This window comes from Lampetra planeri, chromosome 15 (assembly GCF_965212315.1).
Source record: "Lampetra planeri chromosome 15, kcLamPlan1.2.h2, whole genome shotgun sequence".
NCBI lineage: Eukaryota > Metazoa > Chordata > Hyperoartia > Petromyzontiformes > Petromyzontidae > Lampetra > Lampetra planeri.
In genome coordinates, this window is record NC_136121.1 from 10190089 (window position 1) to 10215838 (window position 25750).

A 25750-nucleotide genomic window follows, 5' to 3' on the forward strand; every position below is an offset into this window, starting at 1 on the left:
CCGACAGACCTTTATTATTTTATTATTTCCCTTCTACGTGACTTTACCGAAAGAACCAAGAAGATGAATCCCTGCAGTCACGAAAGCTTTAAATCGAAATCTGATGACGATTGCTTGTGTTGTGTTCGAAACGTCGCGTTCTATTAATCTTCTATCTACGTGACTTCACCGAAAGAACCAAAGAGTAAAATATTTAAAGTTATTTTTTTAAACTCCCGGGTGCCGGCAGGACCGGTGTTGTGATTGGGGAGCCAAATGTGCCATGTGCTGGTCGCCCGAAGTGATGAAACGTCGTTGTCATCGTCGGTTTTAGCGACGGAATTTATTTGCGTTGTGGAGCGGCGCGCGCGCACGCCGATCTCGAGGGTGGTTATGCTTCGGAAGTAATTTATTTATCTATCTATTGTTGTTACATTTATAAAAAAAAAAACACAGCGCATGAGTCGTTCCCCCGCCAATTCCTCGCAGGTAAATCCCAAACCGATATAAAATATATCTGAGCACGTGCCCCTTTTTTTTTTAACAAAACCCAGAGTCACATTTCTAAACATCTGCTACAATGAGGGGGTGGGGAGGGGGGGGTTGTTTAGCCGGGTTGAATAACGTTTCTGTGGATACACTATCGACCACATTGTGAGAATCGGAGGAGCTTGGTTAGAGAACGATTGGTGTCCCCTTCCTGTTTAAATTTAATTCATGTATTTGAAATTAAGAAAGTCCTTTTGCTATTGTTGTCTCGTCCTGAGACGAAGCCTTCATCCTTGTTTGGAGTACATCAGCCCCCCGCGTCAGAAAACAGCCCACGGAAGGAGACATCATAGAACTAATTCTGAGACCCCCTTCAGATCTTTCGTATCAACGTACCGTGCTTAAAGAAACATTACTACCACTCTTGCTCACGCAGGAAAGCTTCAGTCTCAAGACTTATTTTCAGGAGGTTCCTGCCAAGTATTCACAGCCGGAGGCGATGTTGCGATGTGCAAACCGAACGGAGTAATTCGTGGGGGGATTTTTTAAAATCCTTTATATTAAGTTCACTTGCTTGCTTGCGCGCTTACGACCGTGCAAATCTTTCAGTCGTTTTTTAGCCCACTTCCCGTGATCCAATCGAGCTGACATTTTGCACACAGACTCGTTGTGCGTGACAATTTATTTTCGTGAAAATTTTTTTCAAAAATTTTACACTTTTTAGGAAAAAAAAATTATATTTAATAACCAATTGCTTAATGGTGGCAGGCAATCATCTGACCCATAGGTGGCAGCCATCTCAAGCCAGATGACGAGAGGACTCTAGCCGCCACGCATATAAAGGATTTATAGTGAAAAACTTTGTTTTTACGGGTAAATTTTTTATGCATTGAGGATGATTGGCCAATACCAGTTACATCGTACGTTCTTTTACATTCTTTTACCTTTTTTTTAAGCTCGTGTTGCAAAAGTGTTCAACACGTGGCAGTCATCAACGAATAATTTAAAAAATGTTGGAATTTCAGTCATGAGTGTGCGGAATCACGTTTTATTTTTATACCGTAACACTTACCGCCTGCGGTCATCGGTCGACCAAGCCGAGACCATTTATCCTCTCGGCGTGAGACTCCGGTTTGGTCACGGGGCGGGTGAAACGCAGCTCTGATGAGCCCAGGATCTCAGCGGCGCACCGCTTCTGTGCCCTCTGACCTCTGGCACCACTGGGCCACGTGTGCACGGTGGGTTTGGGAGTTTTCGCAGGGGCCCGTGTGCTGATACAGCCTGTAGTTGCAGGCTGTATCGGAGGTTCACAAAAAACTTCCCGTCAAGTTTGAATGCGCAGTAGGAGGGCTTTCGCGACCGATGTTAATCCACCAGAGGTTTGTTTTTTGGGTTTGATCGCAAGAATATAAATGTGCCGTTAAACCCGCGACCACCGCACACAGCCAATTAGTAAGGTTTGTCACGTGAAATACAGCACACCGGTGGTGTGTTCGAGAGTAAACCCGTAAACATTTACAATTCGAGAATGCCATTTCGCCAGTAATTTCTTCCTTTCACGAGGTATATTTATCCAGTTACTAAGGCAAGGCACTCTCAAGATAATAAAGGGAAAATGTCTTCACTGGACACCTGTGAATAAGAGATCCACAGCTCATCGCATTCTTCCAGCATAAATAAAGACTCTGACAAGCGCTCGTGTCGAGTGAAGACAAAGGCGCAGGCCTGCAATGGCTGGCTCATGCTAGGTAGCTATATAGCTCAGTGGGCCTCACCTGGTAAAAATTAACCCGTAAAAACAAAGTTTTTCACTCTAAATCCTTTATATGCGTGGCGGCTAGAGTCCTCTCGTCCTCTGGCTGGAGATGGCTGCCACCTATGGGTCAGATGATTGTCTGCCAGCATTAAGCAATTGGTAATTAAATATAAAAAAAAAATCCTAAAAGTTGTAAAATTTTTGAATTTTTTTTCACGAAAATAAATTGTCACGCACAACGAGTCTGTGTGCAAAATGTCAGCTCGATTGGATCACGGGAAGTGGGTTAAAAAACGACCGAAAGATTTGCACGGTCGTAAGCAAGCAAGCAAGTGAACTTAATATAAAGGATTTACAAAATAAAAAGTCCCCGTGACCAGGCACGCTGCAGGGAGCGTAGGGACCCGGTCGTTCGGGCGGCCGATTGACGGGTGGCTGACAATCACGGTCAAAAGCTTCTTCGTTGAGAATAATTCGGTTGTGGGTATAAAAGCGACGAGCGTCACAATCAATCACGTCGATGCCATGGGAACCCACCGGAGTGCACACCGCATCCCTCACGCCCTTCACACTTCTCCCCCCACACTGCCGCTTATGCAAATGTACCCACACGGCGCTTCCACCCCACTGCGCACACGTATACCTACCCCTTCGCATCGATTGTTAACCCATAGACTCGCACAGAGAACCATGGACTCGCATAGAGACCCGCAGATTGACACAGAGACCCATCGACTCGCACAGAGAATCATGGACTCGCATAGAGACCCGCAGATTGACACAGAGACCCATAGACTCGCACAGAGAATCATGGACTCGCATAGAGACCCGCAGATTGACACAGAGACCCATAGACTCGCACAGAGAACCATGGACTCGCATAGAGACCCGCAGATTGACACAGAGACCCATCGACTCGCACAGAGAATCATGGACTCGCATAGAGACCCGCAGATTGACACAGAGACCCATAGACTCGCACAGAGAATCATGGACTCGCATAGAGACCCGCAGATTGACACAGAAATCCATAGACTCGCACAGAGACTCATGGACTTGCATAGAGACCCGCAGATTGACACAGAAACCCATAGACTCGCACAGAGACTCATGGACTCGCATAGAGACCCGCAGATTGACACAGAAACCCATAGACTCGCACAGAGACTCATGGACTTGCATAGAGACCCGCAGATTGATACAGAAACCCATAGACTCGCACAGAGACTCATGGACTTGCATAGAGACCCGCAGATTGACACAGAGACCCATAGACTCGCACAGAGAATCATGGACTTGCATAGAGACCCGCAGATTGACACAGAGACCCATAGACTCGCACAGAGAATCATGGACTTGCATAGAGACCCGCAGATTGACACAGAGACCCATCGACTCACACCGAGAACCACTCGCATAGAGACCCACAGATATTTTAGTTTACCTTTCCTATCCATTGCACTCATATGGTGTCTTTGTATCGTTTATTGTTGTAACGTTCTGAGCTGCCCCTATACTGGACATGTATGAAAAAGAGCTTTATAGCTCATCGGATTCCCCCGGTATAAATAAATATCCTCGATTCTGAAGTTGCCACTGCAGCACAGTAAGAGAATGTGAGCACAGATGTTCCGCGCGAGCGCGCACGTGTGCGCACGTGCGCGCACACGCCGGTCTCGCCAGCGTGTCGTGTGGCGTTACGTTGCGTGTAAAAAAATACATTGGATTCTGTACTCTTTGTTTTTTTCGGTAAAGTCACGTAGGTAAACGATTAAATGAAAAAACAACTAAATTAAATCGCGACGTTTAGGAGGCAACACAAGCTTCCGTCTTCAGGTGGAACCGTCACAGCAAAGTTGCTGTAACGTTTCCCAAAATTACTTTAGTCCTGGGACGTACTTCTTCGCAAGCACGGAAGCCGACGTTTCCAGCTGTCAGGGCAAAGATGTGCTTGCGTATTTGTCGACAGAAAGGCACCCGAGTCGGGAATCGAACCCAGGCCCCTTTGTCACTCGACTGCTGGATGAAAGCCTCCGCGAACAAATATCGGTGTCGGCCGTGGGAATTATCTGGCCATACCTCTCCACCCTGGTCCAACGTGGGTTGGCGAAGTGTGTGGGAGGGGGGTTGGGGAGGCCCATGACCGTTTCAGATATCGTTCACCACTCATTTAACCAGTTCAGATATTGCTTACCATTCACTTATCCAGTTCAGATGTTACTCACCACTCACTTAACCAGTTCAGATGTTACTGACCACTCACTTAACCAGTTCAGATGTTACTGACCACTCACTTCACCAGTTCAGAATTGCTTACCATTCACTTATCCAGTTCAGATGTTACTCACCATTCACTTCACCAGTTCAGATATTGCCCACCACTCACTTCACAAGTTCAGATATTGCTCACCACTTACCTAACGAGTTCAGATGTTACTCACCACTCACTTCACCAGTTCAGATGTGACTCACCATTCACCTAACCAGTTCGCATATTGCTCACCACTCACGTTCCGCTGCCCGCTTCATAGATCGGGTCGACCGCCAGCGACGTTCTGCGTGTCCGTGCGGCGCATCTTCAACGCACGGGGCGACGTTCACGACAGCAGGGGAGGAGTGCTCCAGCCTGCGCTGCCAGCGGTGGGGAGGGGGGGGGTGGCTATTATCCCCCTCTTTTAGAACCCACTCATAACAGGTAGCACGCAAATTAGCAGCACTTGCCGCTTTGTTGCCAAACGCTCATTACGCTCGGCGTCAGCGGCGCGGCGCACGAGCAGATGTTCGCCATAATTGAGCGTCTTTAGCGCCGCCGATCGCCAGAAAACTTCGCTGCTCTGCGGACGTAATCCATAATCGGTTGGGGGGGGGGGGGCGCACGGCGGCAGCAAATTGTCGAGGAGCGTTTTTAGCGTCGCCCGCCGGGGTCTTTACACGCGGCGGATCGATTATCGACGCGGAGGGTTCCCGCGGACGGCGTTTGCAGCAGTTAAAAACAGAAACAACAACAACAACCGGGATTCACGTGCGGGGAACACGAGCTGCGTTACGCACGCTTGGCTTGGGCTCGCAATCCTGGAGGTGGCCGGTTCGATTTCATCTCCGTGGGCGGTGGGGGTGGTTAATACAACGGGGCAGGTGTTCTCAACTCGCCCCCCCCCCCCCACTTCAGTGCACCGAGCAGTCCATGTACGTATGCGTGTATGTTGAACTTCTTTCCCACCGTACGTAGCCAAACGCGCTAATCGGAGAGCCTAAACGGGAGTGCCGCAGCCGATCGATCGGCGGGCTCCGCCCGGAGCGGATGCGGTCAAGGGCGGTCACTCCCACGTCTCCCAAGATGTCTCGCCAGCGTGGAAGAGTAGGCCAAAAGCCCGCTTAGAAAGGGCCTCTCTGTAGATATCCCTGTCGTGAAAGCCCTTCCTTGCCGGCAGTATCTCGCGCAGGCAATTGCAGGGATGTACCCCAAGGTTTTGTAACCACGCGGCTTATACAGACGCGACCGCGTCCAAAGCGCACGCTGCTGCTGAGTTCTTAATTTGTTTTTTTCCAATCCCCGTTTCCCGGTTGGCGCTCGACGCGATCGGCACCGGAGACGCCGCGTGGACGTTTGAATCCCGATCGCAGCGTTATCAGGATGTCAACGAGCGTACATTATAGCGCGCCAAGTCGAACGCTGGGGACCCCAGGGTGCTTTTGTCTGCGTTAAACACAAGACACGCGTGATCAATATTCAATACATTCATCTGCCCGCTCGCAGCCACTGGAAAATACCCGCCGGCTTGTTGGTGGGGTGTTTTTTGTTAATTTTATTTCACGATCGCCTTCGTGCATATCGCCTGGAATGCATCCGCCTGATTTCTTCAGATCGCGGAAGCTAAGCAGGGTTTGAGCCTGCGATAGCGCTTGGGCATGGTCGGGCACCGGGCATCAATAAGTCGGCTGCTGCGAGCTACGTGGTGGGACACGGTGGGCAGCGCAGCACAATGTATTGTTGTACTCTACTTTCTATGCGCCCCCCGGCATCTACGCTCCACCCGCCTTCAAAGACGAAGTACGGTCAAATGAGATCCACGACCCGCACGATGTGCGGAGGCCCTCATCCAGCAGTGGATTGACGTGTTTTTTTAAACCCTGTTATTATTAAGTTTTAAACGGTTTTGCCACTTCTAAGCTACCTCTTCCAAATGAAGCAAGAATAAATATCAGGAAATGTTTAAGGATCCCACTTCCAATATTTCCCCAACCGCTACGAACCCGGCCACCTAAGTTCAATTCTTAGCCAACGCCATACACCAGATTGTCAAATACAATCCTTAAAAAAAATCAAAACATCGATTGGAAAATAACCCACGCGTGCATTTTCAGATAACCCAGTCTGCCAACGGTGCATCATTTCCCAACTCACAAGGCCGCACAATGAAATTTAATAACTCACTTTTTAAAATTTCCTTTTCATTGTCATCCACAACAAAAACCATCTTTCTAAACAATAGCCTTCTGTTTGGTGAGAATTCTTGCCCCTCAGGACACTTCTCACAATTACAAAAGAGGAACGCCAGGAGAGAGAGGGGGGGGGGAGACAGTTTTAATTACGAAGGCGAAAGAGAGGCACCGACATCTAACAAAAATAATCATATAGCTCATTGGATTCATCTTCTTGGTTATTTCGGTAAAGTCACGTAGAAAGGAACTAATAATAAAAATAAAACATGATAAAATAATTCTCACGACGTTTCGGCCACAACGCAAGCAGCCGTCCTCAGGTGAAGAACAGGTCTGTCGGAAAGACAGCGTCTGAATGATCATTAATTATTTCCCTTCTACGTGACTTTACCGAAAGATCCAAGAAGATGAATCCCTGCAGTCACAAAAGATTTAAATCGAAACTCATTGGATTCGTCCAGTATCAAAACTAAAATCCCGATCCTCAACTCTGGCGGGCGCCACGCAGTCGCAGGCCCTCACCACCTCGAACCCTTTGCTCGTCCACGCATCAGCCACGGGCAATGTGATTGCAGGGCTGCTCCTTTAGCTCTACCGAGAGAGGCAGCGTTGGCTCCGCGTTGCGCTCCACGTGGCGAGGCGGCTCGCCATTGTCGCTGCTGTCTCAAACCGCTCGCTCCACCGTGGTGGTGGTGGTTTATTTTGGACCGCCTTCTTGCTGATGGCCTTAATCTAAGTTGTCTGTTATTATGTTTATTTTTATTATTTTATTACTTCCCTTCTACGTGACTTTACCGAAAGAACCAAGAAGATGAATCCCTGCAGTCACGAAAGCTTTAAATCGAAATCTAAGTTGTCTTGTTGTTGTTGTTTGACTTGCATCCCACTGGGGTTTTTGCACACAGCGTTGGTGTACGGTGTTTTTTCTGCAATATTTCGCTGTCTTTTCTTGGATTTTCTGTTTGCACTCAGTCACATATTCACTTTAAGATGTTTTCTTGTTCATGTTTTTTGTTTGTTGCGGTTGCACCCGATTGAAGAGCCGAATGGCTCACAGGGCTATACCTAATAAATGAACTTGAACTTGCTTTCTTGTTGGGCCACCAGCAAGAAATTGCGGCGCAGTGCCTGTACCCCCTTCAACCCGACAAGACAGCCGTTGCGTGCGTGGCAAGCCGGGGGGGGGGGGGGCAGGCGTGGGCACGCGTGGCAGGGCGGGCGAGATGTTAACAACCTCGCCTGGGATACAGGAAGTCGTGCGTTCGATCCCGACGCCTGCTGCTGTATATTTGTTTGCGTGTCTCCCTCCTCGAGGTCGCGTGTATTTTCCTCCGGGTCCTCCGGTTTCCCCCCTCCGCATTTTAGAATCAACTCCACGCGTTCAGGGGTTATTTGGATGCTGCTGTGAATTTCCACATGACGATGAGCCCCTTCGTTGACCTATAATTTGCGTGCCAAGTCGCTTCTGAAAAAGAGCTGTTTGTAGCTCAATGGGCTTTACCCGGTAAAGCAAACAAAACATTTATTTGTTCATCTGGCGCCAATGCACCTCGGTGTTTTCCTATTTTTGGTTCTTATCGGCTGCCCGTGGCGGTTTTAATATTTAGGGACGCAGGTTTTTTTTTTCTCTCATTAATTTTTTATAGTGACTAGAACGGGGGAGGCCCGTAACAGCACGTTTGGTGGCAGCAAGAAGAACAACAACAACAACCGGGCGATATTCATCCCCGAGGCAAACAAGCCCGACGTGATGGAGCCACGTGAAGAGAAGGCGGTGAACCCGCGGAGAGAGAGGGGGTGGTGACATGGAACTTAACAGGTTAAAACGCGGTCGCGATGCGCTCCTCCCTCCACCCGGCTGGAACCCTCGCGGGAAAAAAAACCTCTCCTCCGCTCTATTTAAAGCTTTCGTGACTGCAGGGATTCATCTTCTTGGTTCTTTCGGTAAAGTCACGTAGAAGGGAAATAATAAAATAATAAAAATAAAACATAATAAAATAATTCTCACGACGTTTCGGCCACAACGCAAGCAGCCGTCATCAGGTGAAGAACAGGTCTGTCGGAAAGACAGCGTCTGAATGGGCACCACCAGGCTTGGCAAAACATAATAAAATAATTCGTGAGAAGTATTTTATTATGTTTAATTTTTATTGTTTTATTATTTCCCTTCTTACGTGACTTTACCGAAAGAACCAAGAAGATGATCTCCTCCGCTCGTTAACATTTTGAAGCGCGCGGGGGTGGTGGAGTGGGGTGGGGTGGTGGGGTGGGGTGCAATCGATGGCTGAGCTTCAAAGAGACGAAAGTAATAAAACAAATATATAGATACACACACACACCACGCAACAACAAAATAATCCGCCCGAGGAAACTGCTTTGGAAATCGCAGTCCTCGCACATAACGGCACGGCAGAACACTCGGAATTGCTTCCTCCCATCACCAACGCGGGCTCCTCTGTAATCAAGCGCCTATGTGGGAAATGCAACCCACCGCGTCTTTTCGGGAGTTAAAAACCGAAACCACCCCCCTGGGAGATTGCCGTCGGCGATGGCGGCGGTGTTGAGAGTTGGAGTTCTGATGCTTCTTCAGCCCCCCCCACGGCTCCCCTTACCCCCAACCCTCCATTCACAGCTGCCATCGCTTGCTCATTCAGCCCCACGTGGCAACCAGACAGTCCCGGCCACGTGTTTACTAACAGCGCAGAGACCCCCCCCCCACCCCCTCGCTCATCCTCCGGTGATCAGCCAAACACAATGAATCAACAAACACACGCTTGTGTGTTGTGTTCGTTTGTGAGAAGAAATAAAAAGGTAAAGGTGCAGCCCTGCGACCTGCTCGTTGACGCCACCGCTGCTGTCTGCAGGGCCTCCCACTGCAAGGAGCTGTGGAGAGAGAGAGGGAGGCCCCGTTAGAGGGTGCTTTGGCATTATTCTTCCACGCTGGTGTTTCAGTTTCATTTATCATTTATTAGGTACTCGCTTTCTTACCCGGCTTCGCCTAACCCTACGAGCCATGCGGCTCTTGACTCGGGTGCAACCGCAACAAAAACAAAAAAACATGAACAAGAAACATCTTAAAGTGACTACACGCAACAGAAAAATCCTGGAAAAAACAGCAAAGTCTTCCAGAAAAAAACACCGCATTTCAACGCTGTGTGCAAAAATCCCAGTGGGATGCAAGTCAAACAATAACAACCATAAGACAATTTAGATTAAAGTTATCAGGCTAACTCTGTACTACAACAAACAAACATGGCTGAATCAAAACGTTTTCAAAATGGGCAAAAATAAAGCTATAAAAACAATGTAACAGTGATCATAGTTCTAGATTTGAAGCTTTCGTGACTGCAAGAATTCATACTCTTAGGTTTTTTGTGACGTTACCGAAAAAACTTAAGAGTAGTGATCATAGTCACTGTGGATATGGGAGTACCCACACTTTACCCCACCATGCACGACCTGCTGCTTCTGACCGATCAATTGACAGGCATCATCTACTGTACATGATTGTTGTTGCTGGGTTCAAGTTCAAAGTTCATTTATTAGGTGTAGCCCTGTGAGCCATTCGGCTCTTGAATCGGGTGCAACCGCAACAAACAAAAAAAAACTTAAACATGAACAAGAAAACATCTTAAAGTGACTATGTGCAAACAGATAATCCAAGAAAAGACGGCAAAATATTGCAGAAAAAGCACCGTACACCAACGCTGTGTGCAAAAATCTCAGTGGGATGCAAGTCAAACAACAACAACCACAAGACAACTTAGATTAAGGCCATCAGTCTAACTCTGTACTATAACAAACAAACATGGCCAAACCAAAAACTTTTCGAAAATCACCAAAATAAAGCCATAAAAGCAACGAAACAGCGATCATAGGAACTGTGACCGAATTTTCACAATAAACGACGTAAATAACATGTACTACCAAACTCTGCAGCCATAGCTGGCTGCATGAGTCACTCCACAACAGTAGGAGCATCAGTCGGAGGGTGGACCGAGGCGGCGGCGGGAAGAGAGGGGGTGGATTTCAGAAACCTTCAGCGTTCTTTCAGCTGCCACGCCGTGGAGATCGCGAACCATTAATAACAACAACAACCACGAACCGCATCCCCATTTATTTATTTATTCTCACTTATTATCTCTTGCGAAACACACTCGTACTTCATCAGTACCTCATTTGCCAGTAAAAAATATGATAATTGGTTTTTTACCCTTCTATCTGGCAACAAAACTGACACCTATTTTTTACAAGGAGTCATGTTTGCATAGACCACAATACCTGCAGCCATAATGCAAAAGGCGCCTTTTGGCGTCATCTGGTCCAACACCATGTGAGACTAGGCTCTAAGGAAAGCTGTCTCGGGTGTGGACCAATCAACTTCAAGGACAGTGCATACATTATCAGAGTTATGTTTTTGTTTGCATTATGGCTGCAGGTATTGCGGTCTATGCAAACATGACTCCTTGTAAAAAGGTGTCAGTTTTGTTGCCAGATAGAAGGGTAAAAAAACAATTATCACACTCGTACTTATTTGACGTGGTTGACCAACGAACACAAAAACAACCTCTACACCCGGTCATTTCTCGAACCGTGATTACTCGAGGCACAGATTTAGTTTCGAAGCATCAAATGTTGCCCTCACTTCGCCGTGCTACGTCGGTGTTCGCGGGAAGAAATAAATCGATGCGATTGTAAATACCGGTGTAATGGCCGGCGCGCGCGGTAATGTGCGGTTAAGCCGTAACAAACAATTGTAAATCATTGATCGGCTCAAATGGCGAGAGAGAGAGACGCGTTTTCAGAGAGCCGCAGCGATTGGGAGTTGCGGTGGGGGGGTGGCGATTTTTGAGGAATGAGCTCCCCTCACCTCCCCCCCCCCCGATCGGTTTCGTCGTTCCGCCATACTTCACCGCACGCGCAGAGCGGGTGATTAGACAGACGGGGGAGTAAATCTTAGACTCATTACTGTTCTAGATTTGAAGCTTTCGTGACTGCAAGGATTCATATTCTTAGGTTTTTTCGGTAAAGTCACGTAGGTAAAACATTAAAATTAATTAAAGTAAAATAAAATAAAAATCACGACGTTTCGGAGGTTTATATAAACGGAGTGGTAGCTCCTGCAATCTCTCATTTACTTGATACAGCTGTCGTGGCTGTGACGGTTCCACCTGAAGACGGAAGCTTGTGTTGCCTCCGAAACGTCGTGATTTTTATTTTATTTTACTTTTATTAATTTTAATGTTTTACCTACGTGACTTTACCGAAAAAACCTAAGAATACTCATTACTGTGTTTCGGGCCTCCGAAATACGTCATTAGTCTTCGTTGGACAACGTGGGTGGAACAGCGAGTTCCTTTGAAGAAGGGGTTTCTCTGAAGTCAGGAGTAGCCCTGCGACATCCACTTTCGTGGGACGTTCTCCAGAATTCGTTTGCGTATTTGGCGTCGTACGACTTGCTGTCGCTCCGCTCGTGGATTTGTAGATTTTTTTTTTCGGTTCGTCAACCCGCGAACGGGAATGCCGACAGTTGCGACTTGAATATTGACGGAAAAATTACCTCTCACACGAGGGGGGGGGGGGGCCTCCACTTCACCCCGTGGCCATATCGGCTGCGGCACGCTCATCATCCTCCTCTGCATGCCCCCGCCACACCGTAGCCTGCGGCTCACCCCTTTCCCAACCGTGGCTGCGTTCTGCGAATCTTCGGCGCAGATTGAAGAGCGGCAGTCACCCGGAGGGTTCCTTTGTCGCGACCGCCCCTTTGCGCTCCAACAATTTGATCTTCCACGAGGCTCGCGGTCTTCCGTCCTGAAATCGCATCCACTGCACAAACCACGGCAGGTGTGGATTTAGTAGTAGGGTTTTACCCTTTCAACTGGTACAAAAAACTGACACCTTTATACAAGGGATCATGTTTGCAATAACCACAACACAAGCAGTCAAAATGCAAACAAAAAGAAACAACTCTGATGATGATTTTGCCACTGGTAAAGGAGGTCTCATAGTGAGGTGTGGATTTATCAAATGGAAAATTAAAAACTCTCCAAGTGTGCAACTTGTCGTCATCCAGAACAGACTGTGCGGCGTACGGCAACGCAATTGCCCGAGTCCACAGATAGGAAGGAGACATCACGGCGATACGCTCCGATACGCATCCGTCTTGAGCCCCTACTCGCGCATTTTTAGTTGTTGCTCTGCATCGGCATCAGCTAATATGAAAGAATTTAAGAAGCTCCAACAATGGCACGGATACCAAACGTATTTATTATTTATGTATTCCCCCCAGCGAATCCGTGCTATCAACCTCCCTGCCTCTCTGCGCAAACTAAAACGGTCCCGCCGTTCCTGTTCACCGTCTCGAGACGCGGTTAATGCGGACGCTGCGTGAATCCACCGCTTGCGATCTTTTCTCGGCTTGAGAGGAGTCGCCCAGTCACTCGGCGGCCGAACCACGCCTTTCACAAGAGAGGAATTGCACGGATCTCGGGTAAAAAAAAACAAAAAAAATGTTTGTCCAACATTGGCACGCGTATCACATCTTTGCCGAGTGGCAAACGTCCCTGCGGCCGTCACTCACAAATCTCCTGAGGGGAGTGTGGGAGGCACAGGCGGTGGATTAGGTGCTTGCGGTGTTTAATTATAATGATCCTAATTATTGAGTAACAGTTATACTGGGAGGAACCTCCTGGTTACACCTGCCCACAAGGGGATTATTGTGTCCGTCCGTCCGTCGTGCAGGGAGGAGCTGGGTGGGGAGGGAGGGGCTGGGTGGGGAGGGGAGGGTGGGGTGGGGCTGGGTGGGGAAGGGATGGTGGGGAGGGGCTGGGTGGGGAGGGTGGGGAGGATGGGGCTGGGTGGGGAGGGGCTGGTCACCCCGTCGTGCCCTTATGAAACTCAACGTTTAACCTACTCACGCCAGCTTGTGCCCGCCCTCACAGTCGGCCATATTTGCGGAATACACCACGCCGCCGTTGACCCTGGCCATTGACCGAAGCAACCCAACGTTCCTACCAGCTCCCTCCGCAGGAATATGTTTTGAACTCGTAACGCACCGCCACCGCACGGTGTCCGCTCGCCGTTGAGGCGCGAGCAGGAACCACAGGCGAGCGGGAAGGCAGCAAGCCACGTGCTGAGCCAGTGCAAAATCCCCCCCGCCCCCACCTCTCTCAAGATCTGCAGTTCTCTACATATAAAGGTGTCATCGGCCACTCAATGAGTGTTTACGTGCGGGAGGAAACCGGAGCACCCCGAGAACACCCACGTGTGCGAGGGGGCAACACTCTATCCCGTACAGACGGCACGGGCGGAATCCACAGTTTTTTCTGGAGAGCCAGAGGTACGGGCACTTCCTCCGTGACGACGCCCTTGGGAAGGGAGTTTCACAAAGTTTGTGCGGGGGATCCACCAAACCCTGGCCACCGCCACCCCCTCCCCGCGCTGCCCGTATCCCGTCTCATTCAGCAGGTGAACTATCCGGTGGGGAGTGGGGCGTGGGGCGGTGTGGATTAGCGCTCTCTGCACAGCCGTCGTGCGCGTGTTCTCCGTCGCGTGCAGCGGGGCGGTCGACTCTGGCCGCGCGTGCACGGGTACACCTCCTCGCAAGACAGAGGGAGGAAAGTGGAAACAACAATTGGGCGAAATGTGCAGTGGGCACCTACGGGGCTATCTGCCCATCACGGATCGTGACGACGACGACGACGATGATGATGACGGTGGCGGTGACGACGACGGTTGCGCTTGTGTCGTGCAGCAGGTGGACTCACGCCCCGCGCGGCGCTTCCACCCCGTCGCGCCGTGGCCCCAGGCGGGGGGCGAACGACGCGGCGGTGGCATCGACGCCGAGCTCCGGCCTCCGCCCGGCAAACTCGAGCTGCTGCCCGAACGGGATGGGGACATCGCCGACGATGAGAACGACGACGACGACGACTACAAAGGTGCCGTCGTCTCGACGTCCGCAGCACACGGACATTGACGGGCATTGTAGACGTCGTCGCTCATCAGCGCCATCGTCGCCATCGCCATCGTCATCATCGCCATCGTCACCATCATGGCGATCAACACCATTGTCTCCATCGACGCTATCATCGCAATCATCGCCATCATCATCATCATCGCCATCATCATCATCGTCACCATCATCATCGCCATCATCACCATCATCACCATCATGGCCATCATCACCATCATCGCCATCATCACCATCATCATTATCATCACCATCATCATCAACATCACCATCATCATCACCATCATCATCATCACCACCATCATCATCACCATCATCATCACCATGACCATCACCACCATCATCACCATCATCATCACCATCATCACCACCATCATCACCATCATCGCCATCATCACCATCATGGCCATCGTCGCCATCATCATCACCATCATCATCACCATCATCACCATCACGGCCATCGTCGGGATCGACTTCGTCGTGAACCTGGGCGTTACACCGTTGACGTCGTCCCACAGGAAGGCAGCTCGCGTGCGCGGAGGCTCACATTTGTTTCTTTGCGTTTGGCTCACCGAGTTGCCGGCGCAAGGATGGACAGCGAAGCCTCGGTGAATGAAACACGAGTACGAACGGTATCAATATATATGTTGTATATGCATAGAAGATACGTACTGTGTATATGTGGTGATTCGGCCATCAACTGATGATTGTCCCACACAATCGATTTACCACGCAACTTTCATTTTACGTGATGGGTACTTATTCATGGGTCCTTTGATAGGTACTCATTGACGACATCATAGGACCTTATTGCCGACGTCAAAGGTCTGATAGGTGCTTAGTCATAGGTATGTATTGATAGGTACAAAATAGCAGCATCATACTCCCCCCACTGCGAATACGTGGCAGGACCCTCCCCAAAAGAGAAGCTTGAGGCCACTAACAACAACAAGGACGACCTCTGTGCTCTGTGCGCTCTCTCTCTCTCCCGCCGCTCCGTCTCTCGCGTCCGGAGCAGCGGGCCGTGGCCCCCGAGGAGCGGCGCCGCGTCACGTTCAAGCCCCAGACGAGGTCGTCGCCGCTGCCCGAGCTGCGGCCCGGCTCGCCGGGGAACCTGGAGCCGCGTGAGCGCGAGGCCCCCGGGGTGCCGGGGGGCCCCGGCGAGGCCTCGCGCGCCGTGGCCCCCCGCGACGATGAGCGCGCCGCCGTGCGCGACTCGGTGCGCGAGTTCGGCTTTCAACATGGTGGCCAGCGACGCCATCTCGCTCGACCGCAGCATCGCAGACCTGCGGCACGACGAGTGAGTGGCGGCGGTGGCGGGGGGGGGGGGAGTTGTGGTGGTAGGGGTGGTGGAGGTGGTGGGGGTGGTTGGATCGGTGGAGGTGGTTGGGGTGGTGGGGGTGGTGGAGGTGGTGGTGGGGGTGGTTGGGGTGGTTGAGGTGGTAGGGGTGGTGGAGGTGGTGGGGGGTGGTTGGATCGGTGGAGGTGGTTGGGGTGGTGGAGGTGGTGGAGGTGGTGGAGGTGGTGGAGGGTGGTGGTGGTGGGGGTGGTGGAGGTGGTGGTGATGGTGGGGGTGGTGATGGTGGTGATGGTGGTGATGGTGGGGGTGGTGGTGATGGTGGTGATGGTGGTGATGGTGGTGATGGTGATGGTGGTGATGGTGGTGATGGTGGGGGTGGTGGTGATGGTGGTGATGGTGGTGATGGTGATGGTGGTGGTGATGGTGGTGATGGTGATGATGGTGGTGATGGTGATGGTGGTGATGGTGATGGTGGTGATGGTGGTGATGGTGGTGATGGTGATGGTGGTGATGGTGATGGTGGTGATGGTGGTGATGGTGATGGTGGTGATGGTGATGGTGGTGATGGTGGTGATGGTGGTGATGGTGGTGGTGATGGTGGTGGTGGTGGTGATGGTGGTGATGGTGGTCATGATGGCGATGATGGTGGTGATGGTGGTGATGGTGTTGATGGTGGTGGTGATGGTGGTGATGGTGGTGGTGATGGTGGTGATGGTGGTGATGGTGATGATGGCGACGATGGTCATGATGGCGATGATGGTGGTGATGGTGGTGATGGTGGTGGTGGTGATGGTGGTGATGGTGATGGTGGTGGTGATGGTGGTGATGGTGATGATGGCGACGATGGTCATGATGGCGATGATGGTGGTGATGGTGATGATGGTGATGGTGGTGATGATGGTGGTGATGGTGGTGATGGCGATGGTGGTGATGGCGATGATGATGATGGTGGTGATGATGATGGTGGTGATGGTGGTGATGGTGGTGGTGATGGTGGTGATGGTGGGTGATGGTGGTGGTGATGGTGGTGATGGTGGTGATGATGATGGTGGTGGTGATGGTGGTGATGGTGGTGGTGATGTTGGTGGTGATGGTGATGATGGCGACGATGGTCATGATGGCGGTGATGGTGGTGATGGTGGGTGATGGTGTTGATGGTGGTGGTGATGGTGGTGATGGTGGTGGTGATGGTGGTGATGGTGGTGGTGATGGTGGTGATGGTGGTGGTGATGGTGGTGGTGGTGATGGTGTTGATGGATGGTTGTGATGGTGGTGGTGATGGTGATGATGGCGATGATGATGGTGATGGTGATGATGTTGATGATGATGGTGGTGATGGTGATGATGTTGGCTACTCACTCGTAACAGACACAGCCGGCGACGATGGCGACGATGGCGACGATGGCGACGATGGGCGACGATGGCGACGATGGCGACGATGGGCGACGATGGCGACGATGGTGACGATGGCGGACGATGGCGACGATGGCGGTGATGGTGGTGATGGCGACGATGGCGACGATGATGACGATGGTGACGATGGTGACGATGGCGACGATGGCGACGATGGCGACGATGGCGACGATGGTGACGATGGCGACGATGGCGACGATGGTGGTGATGGTGGTGATGGCGACGATGGTGACGATGATGACGATGGCGACGATGGCGACGATGGTGACGATGGCGACGATGGCGACGATGGCGACGATGGCGACGATGGTGACGATGGCGACGATGGCGACGATGGCGACGATGGTGACGATGGTGACGATGGCGACGATGGCGACGATGGCGACGATGGTGGTGATGGTGGTGATGGCGACGATGGCGACGATGGCGACGATGGCGACGATGGCGACGATGGCGACGATGGCGACGATGGCGACGATGGCGACGATGGCGACGATGGCGACGATGGCGACGATGGCGACGATGGCGACGATGGTGGTGATGGTGGTGATGGCGACGATGGTGACGATGATGACGATGGCGACGATGGCGACGATGGTGACGATGGCGACGATGGCGACGATGGTGATGATGGCGATGATGGCGACGATGGTGACGATGGCGACGATGGCGACGATGGTGACGATGATGACGATGGTGACGATGGCGACGATGGCGACGATGGCGACGATGGTGACCGATGGTGACGATGGCGACGATGGCGACGATGGTGGTGATGGTGGTGATGGCGACGATGATGACGATGGGTGACGATGGCGACGATGGCGACGATGGCGACGATGGCGACGATGGCGACGATGGCGACGATGGCGACGATGGCGACGATGGCGACGATGGCGACGATGGCGACGATGGCGACGATGGTGACGATGGCGACGATGGTGACGATGGCGACGATGGCGACGATGGCGACGATGGTGCTACTCACTCGTAACAGACACAGCCGGCGACGATGGCGACGATGGTGACGATGGCGATGGCTGCCGTGATGGCGATGTTGGCCTCTCGGTCCGGCGTTGATCGCACGGCGAAGATATCAACCTGGTGACATCGCTCCCCTACGTAGCCCTCGGTGCAGCTACACAACAACATCAACAACATCAACATCAACAACAACATCAACAACATTAATAACATTAATAACATCAACAACAACATTAATAACATCAACATCAACATCAGCAGCAGCAACTTCAGCAACAACAACAACAACATCATCAACATCAACATCAACATCATCAACATCATCAACAACAGCATCAACAACAACATCAACATCATCAACATCAACATTATTAACAACATCATTAATAACAACATCAACATCATTAATATCATCAACAACATCAACAACATCATCAACATCATCAACAACATCATCAACATCATCAACATCATCAACAACATCAACAACATCAACATCAACAACATCAACAACATTAAACAACATCATCACCACCACCAACATCAACAACATCAACAACATCAACAACATCATCATCATCATCAACATCATCATCATCATCAACATCATCATCATCATCAACAACATCAAACATCATCATCAACAACAACATCATCATCATCATCAACAACATCAACATCATCAACAACATCAACATCATCAACAACATCAACAACATCACCACCACCACCAACACCAACAACAACAACATTAACAATCAACATCACAACATCAACAACATCAACAACATCAACAACATCAACAACATCATCAACATCATCATCAACAACATTATCAACCAACATTAACAACAACAACATCAACAACATCAACAACATCATCAACATCAACAACAACATCAACATCAACAACATCATCAACATCATCAACAACATTATCAACAACAACAACATCATCATCATCAACAACATCAACAACATCATCAACAACAACATCATCATCATCATCAACAACATCAACATCATCAACAACATCAACAACATCACCACCACCACCAACACCAACAACAACAACATTAACATCAACAACATCAACAACATCAACAACATCATCAACAGCATCATCAACAACATTATCAACAACATTAACAACAACAACATCAACAACATCAACAACATCATCAACATCAACAACATTATCAACAACATTAACATCAACAACATCAACAACATCAACAACATCAACATCATCAACAACATTATCAACAACATTAACAACAACAACATCAACAACATCATCAACATCATCATCAACAACATTATCAACAACATTAACAACAACAACATCAACAACATCAACAACATCATCAACATCAACAACAACATCAACATCAACAACATCATCAACATCATCAACAACATTATCAACAACAACAACATCATCATCATCAACAACATCAACAACATCATCAACAACAACATCATCATCATCATCAACAACATCAACATCATCAACAACATCAACATCATCAACAACATCAACAACATCACCACCACCACCAACACCAACAACAACAACATTAACATCAACATCAACAACATCAACAACATCAACAACATCAACAACATCATCAACAGCATCATCAACAACATTATCAACAACAACAACATCAACAACATCAACAACATCAACATCATCAACAACATTATCAACAACATTAACAACAACAACATCAACAACATCATCAACATCAACAACAACATCAACATCAACAACATCATCAACATCATCAACAACATTATCAACAACAACAACATCAACAACATCAACAACATCAACAACACCAACACCATTAACATCAACATCAACAACATAAACAACATCATCACCACCACCAACACCAACAACAACAACATTAACATCAACATCAACAACATCAACAACATCAACATCACCACCATCACATCCAACAGTGAATATTCATAACATTACTCTATCAAGATATCAGGGTGGGTGAGTTGGTGGGTGAATGGGTGGGTGATTGACTGAGTGACTGAGTGACTGACTGACTGACTAAGTGGGTGAGTGACTGAGTGACTGACTAACTGAGTGACTGACTGAGTGACTGACTGACTGACTGAGTGACTGACTGAGTGAGTGATGAGTGACTGACTGACTGACTGAGTGACTGACTGACTAAGCGAGTGAGTGACTGAGTGGGTGACTGACTGGGTGAGTGACTGACTGACTGAGTGACTGACTGACTGACTAAGCGAGTGACTGACTGAGTGACTGAGTGGGTGACTCACATGCAGGACACGACCCTGGAACGTCGGACAAAGCGGTACTCCGCCTGGTGAGTGACTGACTGAGTGACTGACTGAGTGACTGACTGAGTGAGTGACTGACTGAGTGACTGACTGAGTGACTGACTGGGTGAGCGACTGAGTGACTGAGTGGGTGAGGTGACTGAGTGAGTGACTGAGTTAGTGAGGTGAGTGACTGACTGAGTGAGTGACTGAGTGAGTGACTGAGTGACTGAGAGACTGACTGAGTGAGTGACTGAGTGAGTGAGTGAGTGACTGACTGGGTGAGCGACTGAGTGACTGAGTGGGTGAGTGACTGAGTGAGTGACTGAGTTAGTGAGTGAGTGACTGACTGAGTGAGTGACTGAGTGAGTGACTGAGTGACTGACTGACTGAGTGAGTGACTGACTGAGTGACTGACTGAGTGACTGAGTGACTGACTGACTGAGTGACTGACTGACTGAGTGACTGACTGACTGAGTGACTGACTGAGTGACTGAGTGAAGTGACTGACTGAGTGACTGACTGAGTGACTGACTGACTGGTGTGAGCGACTGAGTGACTGAGTGGGTGAGTGACTGAGTGAGTGACTGAGTTAGTGAGTGAGTGACTGACTGAGTGAGTGGACTGAGTGAGTGACTGAGTGACTGAGAGACTGACTGAGTGAGTGACTGAGTGAGTGAGTGAGTGACTGACTGGGTGAGCGACTGAGTGACTGAGTGGGTGAGTGACTGTGAGTGAGTGACTGAGTTAGTGAGTGAGTGACTGACTGAGTGAGTGACTGAGTGAGTGACTGAGTGAGTGACTGAGTGACTGAGAGATTGAGTGAGTGACTGAGTGAGTGACTGACTGGGTGAGCGACTGAGTGAGCTGACTAAGTGACTGGGTGAGTGACTGACTGAGTGACTGACTGAGTGACTGACTGAGTGACTGACTGACTGGACTGACTGAGTGACTGACTGAGTGACTGACTGAGTGAGTGACTGACTGAGTGACTGACTGAGTGACTGACTGGGGTGAGCGGACTGAGTGACTGAGTGGGTGAGTGACTGAGTGAGTGACTGAGTTAGTGAGTGAGTGACTGACTGAGTGAGTGGACTGAGTGAGTGACTGAGTGACTGAGAGACTGACTGAGTGAGTGACTGAGTGAGTGAGTGAGTGACTGACTGGGTGAGCGACTGAGTGACTGAGTGGGTGAGTGACTGAGTGAGTGACTGAGTTAGTGAGTGAGTGACTGACTGAGTGAGTGACTGAGTGAGTGACTGAGTGACTGACTGACTGAGTGAGTGACTGACTGAGTGACTGACTGAGTGACTGAGTGGACTGACTGACTGAGTGACTGACTGACTGAGTGACTGACTGACTGAGTGACTGACTGAGGTGACTGAGTGAGTGACTGACTGAGTGACTGACTGAGTGACTGACTGACTGGGTGAGCGGACTGAGTGACTGAGTGGGTGAGTGGACTGAGTGAGTGACTGAGTTAGTGAGTGAGTGACTGACTGAGTGAGTGACTGAGTGAGTGACTGAGTGACTGAGAGACTGACTGAGTGAGTGACTGAGTGAGTGAGTGAGTGACTGACTGGGTGAGCGACTGAGTGACTGAGTGGGTGAGTGACTGAGTGAGTGACTGAGTTAGTGAGTGAGTGACTGACTGAGTGAGTGACTGAGTGAGTGACTGAGTGAGTGACTGACTGGGTGAGCGACTGAGTGACTGACTAAGTGACTGGGTGAGTGACTGACTGAGTGACTGACTGAGTGACTGACTGAGTGACTGACTGAGTGACTGACTGAGTGGGTGAGTGAGTGGGGTGGGTGGGTGAGTGAGTGGGTGGGTGAGTGGGTGAGTGACTGACTGACTGAGTGACTGAGTGACTGACTGAGTGGGTGAGTGAGTGGGTGGGTGAGTGGGTGGGTGAGTGAGTGGGTGACTGACTAACTGGGTGACTAACTGGGTGACTAACTGGGTGACTAACTGGGTGACTAACTGGGTGACTAACTGGGTGACTAACTGGGTGACTGAGTGGGTGACTCACATGCAGGACACGACCCTGGAACGTCGGACAAAGCGGCACTCCGCCTGGTGAGTGACTGACTGAGTGACTGACTGAGTGACTGACTGACTGACTGAGTGACTGACTGGGTGACTAACTGGGTGACTGAGTGGGTGACTAACTGGGTGACTGAGTGGGTGACTCACATGCAGGACACGACCTGGAACGTCGGACAAAGCGGCACTCCGCCTGGTGGAGGCAGTAGAGACGCAGTCGCCGTGGGCACGGGCGGAAGTGGCCCCCACCCCTCCCCCCCCTCGCCGCCTCGTGGTGGGGGGCGGGGCTGGGGGGGAGGGGGAGGAGTTACAGGGGAGAGGGGGGAGGAGTTATAGAGGGGGAGGGGTTATAGAGGAGGAGGAGTTACAGAGGGGGAGGAGTTATAGAGGGGGAGGAGTTACAGGGGAGAGGGGGAGGAGTTATAGAGGGGGGCGGAGTTATAGAGGGAGGAGTTGCAGGGGCGAGGGGGAGGAGTTATAGAGGGGGAGGAGTTACAGGGGGGAGGAGTTACAGGGGAGAGGGGGAGGAGTTATAGAGGGGGGAGGAGTTTATAGAGGGGGAGGAGTTACAGGGGAGAGGGGGAGGAGTTATAGAGGGGGTGGAGTTAGAGAGGGAGGAGTTGCAGGGGAGAGGGGGGAGGAGTTATAGAGGGGGAGGAGTTATAGAGGGGGAGGAGTTATAGAGGGGGGAGGAGTTAGAGAGGGGAGGAGTTGCAGGGGAGAGTGGGAGGAGTTATAGAGGGGGAGGGGTTATAGAGGGGGAGGAGTTGTAGAGGGGGAGGAGTTACAGGGGGAGGAGTTATAGAGGGGGAGGGGTAAATAGAGGGGAGGGGAGGAAGTTATAGAAGGGGAGGAGTTATAGAGGGGGAAGGAGTTATAGAGGGGGAGGAGTTATAGAGGGGGAGGAGTTATAGAGGGGGAGGAGTTACAGGGGAGAGGGGGAGGAGTTATAGAGGGGGAGGAGTTATAGAGGGGGAGGAGTTATAGAGGGGGAGGAGTTATAGAGGGGGAGGAGTTATAGAGGGGGAGGAATTACAGGGGAGAGGGGGAGGAGGTTATAGAGGAAAGGGGGAGGAGTTACAGGGGAAAGGGGGGAGGAGTTACAGGGGAGAGGGGGAGGGGGTCATGCAGATGGTGGTGAGTGGTGGTGTAGTGGTGGTAGTGGTGGTGGTAGTGGAGGGTGGTGGTAGTGGTGGTGGTGGTAGTGGTAGGTTAAGTGGTGGTAGTGGTGGTAGTGGTGGTGGTGGTTGGTGGTAGTGGTGGTGGTAGTGGAGGTGGGGGTTGAGTGGTGGTAGTGGTGGTGGTGGTGGTAGTGGTGGCTGGTGTAGTGGAGGTGGTGGTAGTGGTGGTAGTGGTGGTGGTGGTAGTGGTGGTAGTGGTGGTAGTGGTGGTAGTGGTGGTGGTGGTGGTGGTAGTGGTGGTGGTAGTGGAGGTGGTGGTAGTGGTGGTGGTGGTAGTGGTGGTAGTGGTGGTAGTGGTGGTAGTGGTGGTGGTGGTGGTGGTAGTGGTGGTGGTAGTGGAGGTGGTGGTAGTGGTGGTAGTGGTGGTGGTGGTGGTAGTGGTGGTGGTAGTGGAGGTGGTGGTAGTGGTGGTAGTGGTGGTGGTGGTAGTGGTGGTAGTGGTGGTAGTGGTGGGTAGTGGTGGTGGTGGTGGTGGTGGTAGTGGGTGGTGGTAGTGGAGGTGGTGGTAGTGGTGGTTGTGGTGGTGGTGGTGGTAGTGGTGGTGGTAGTGGAGGTGGTGGTAGTGGTGGTAGTGGTGGTGGTGGTAGTGGTGGTAGTGGTGGGTAGTGGTGGTAGTGGTGGTGGTGGTGGTAGTGGTGGTGGTGGTAGTGGTGTGGTGGTGGTAGTGGTGGTAGTGGTGGTAGTGGTGGTAGTGGTGGTAGTGGGTGGTTGGTGGTGGTAGTGGTGGTGGTGGTGGTGGTGGTGGTGGGTGGTGGTAGTGGTAGTGTGGGTAGTGGTGGTGGTAGTGGTGGTGGTGGTGGTAGTGGTGGGTGGTAGTGGAGGTGGTGGTAGTGGTGGTGGTGGTAGTGGTGGGTAGTGGGGTGGTAGTGGTGGTGGTGGTGGTGGTAGTGGTGGTGGTGGTAGTAGTGGTGGTGTGGTAGTGGTGGTGGTTGGTAGTGGTGGTGTGTGGTGGGGTGGTGGTAGTGGTGGTGAGTAGTAGTAGGTGGTGGTGGGTAGTGGTGTGGTGGTAGTGGGTGGTGGTGGTGGTGGTGGTAGTGGTGGTGGTGGTAGTGTGGTGGTAGTGGTGTGGTAGTAGTAGTGGTGGTGGTGGGTGGTGTGTAGGGTGGTGGTGGTAGTGGTGGTAGTAGTAGTGGTGGTGGTGGTGGGTAGTGGTGGTGGTAGTGGGTAGGTGGTGGTGGTGGTAGTGGTGGTGGTAGTGGTGGTGGTGGTAGTGGTGGTGGTAGTGGTGGTAGGTGGTGGGTGGTAGTGGTGGTGGTAGTGGTGGTGGTGGTGGTGGTGGTGGTAGTGGTGGTGGTGGTGGTGGTAGTGGTAGGTGGTGGTGGTGGTGGTGGGTGGTGGTAGTGGTGGTATAGTGGTGGTGGTGGTAGTGGTGGGTGGTGGTGGTGGTAGTGGTGGTGGTAGTGGTGGTGGTGGTGGTGGTGGTGGTGGTAGATGGTGGTAGTGGTGGTGGTAGTGGTGGTGGTGGTGGTAGTGAGTGGTGGTGGTGGTAGTGGTGGTGGTACGTGGTGGTGGTGGTAGTGGTGGTGGTGGTCGTGGTAGTGGTGGTGGGTATGGTGGTGGTGGTAGTGGTGAGGGGTAGTGTGGTGGTGGTGGTGGAGGTAGTGGTCGGTGGTGGTAGTGGGTGGTGGTGGTAGTGGGTAGGTGGTGGTGGTTAGTGGTGGTGGTGGTCGGTGGTAGTGGTAGTGGTGGGTAGGTGGTGTGGTGAGGGTGGTAGGTGGTGGACGTGGTAGTGGTGGTGGTAGGAGGTGGTAGGTGTGGTGGTGGTGGAGTGAGTTGGTGGTGGTGGTAGTGGTGGTGGTGTGGTGGTGGTAGTGGTGGTATGTGGTGGTGGTAGTGGTGGAGGATAGTTGGTGGTGGTAGTGGATGGTGTGTGGGTGGT

At 51.0% G+C, this 25750-nt stretch overlaps 1 protein-coding gene and 1 long non-coding RNA gene across 2 annotated transcripts in view; one reads left to right on the forward strand and one right to left on the reverse strand.

Annotated features, from left to right (window-relative positions):
- Window positions 1–25750, forward strand: part of LOC144722833 (N-acetylgalactosaminyltransferase 7-like) — a 119035-nt gene that overhangs the window by 65704 nt on the left and 27581 nt on the right. The window contains 4 exon segments of the mRNA XM_078601280.1: window positions 14421–14609; window positions 15655–15870; window positions 15872–15936; window positions 22683–22723. Coding sequence (XP_078457406.1) covers window positions 14421–14609; window positions 15655–15870; window positions 15872–15936; window positions 22683–22723 — 511 coding nt within the window.
- On the reverse strand, window positions 17448–23226 carry LOC144722713 (uncharacterized). The gene is made up of 3 exons (XR_013586084.1): window positions 22855–23226; window positions 22677–22691; window positions 17448–18487 (listed from the first exon to the last, which is right to left on the reverse strand). It is a non-coding gene; the product is annotated as an uncharacterized LOC144722713 (long non-coding RNA).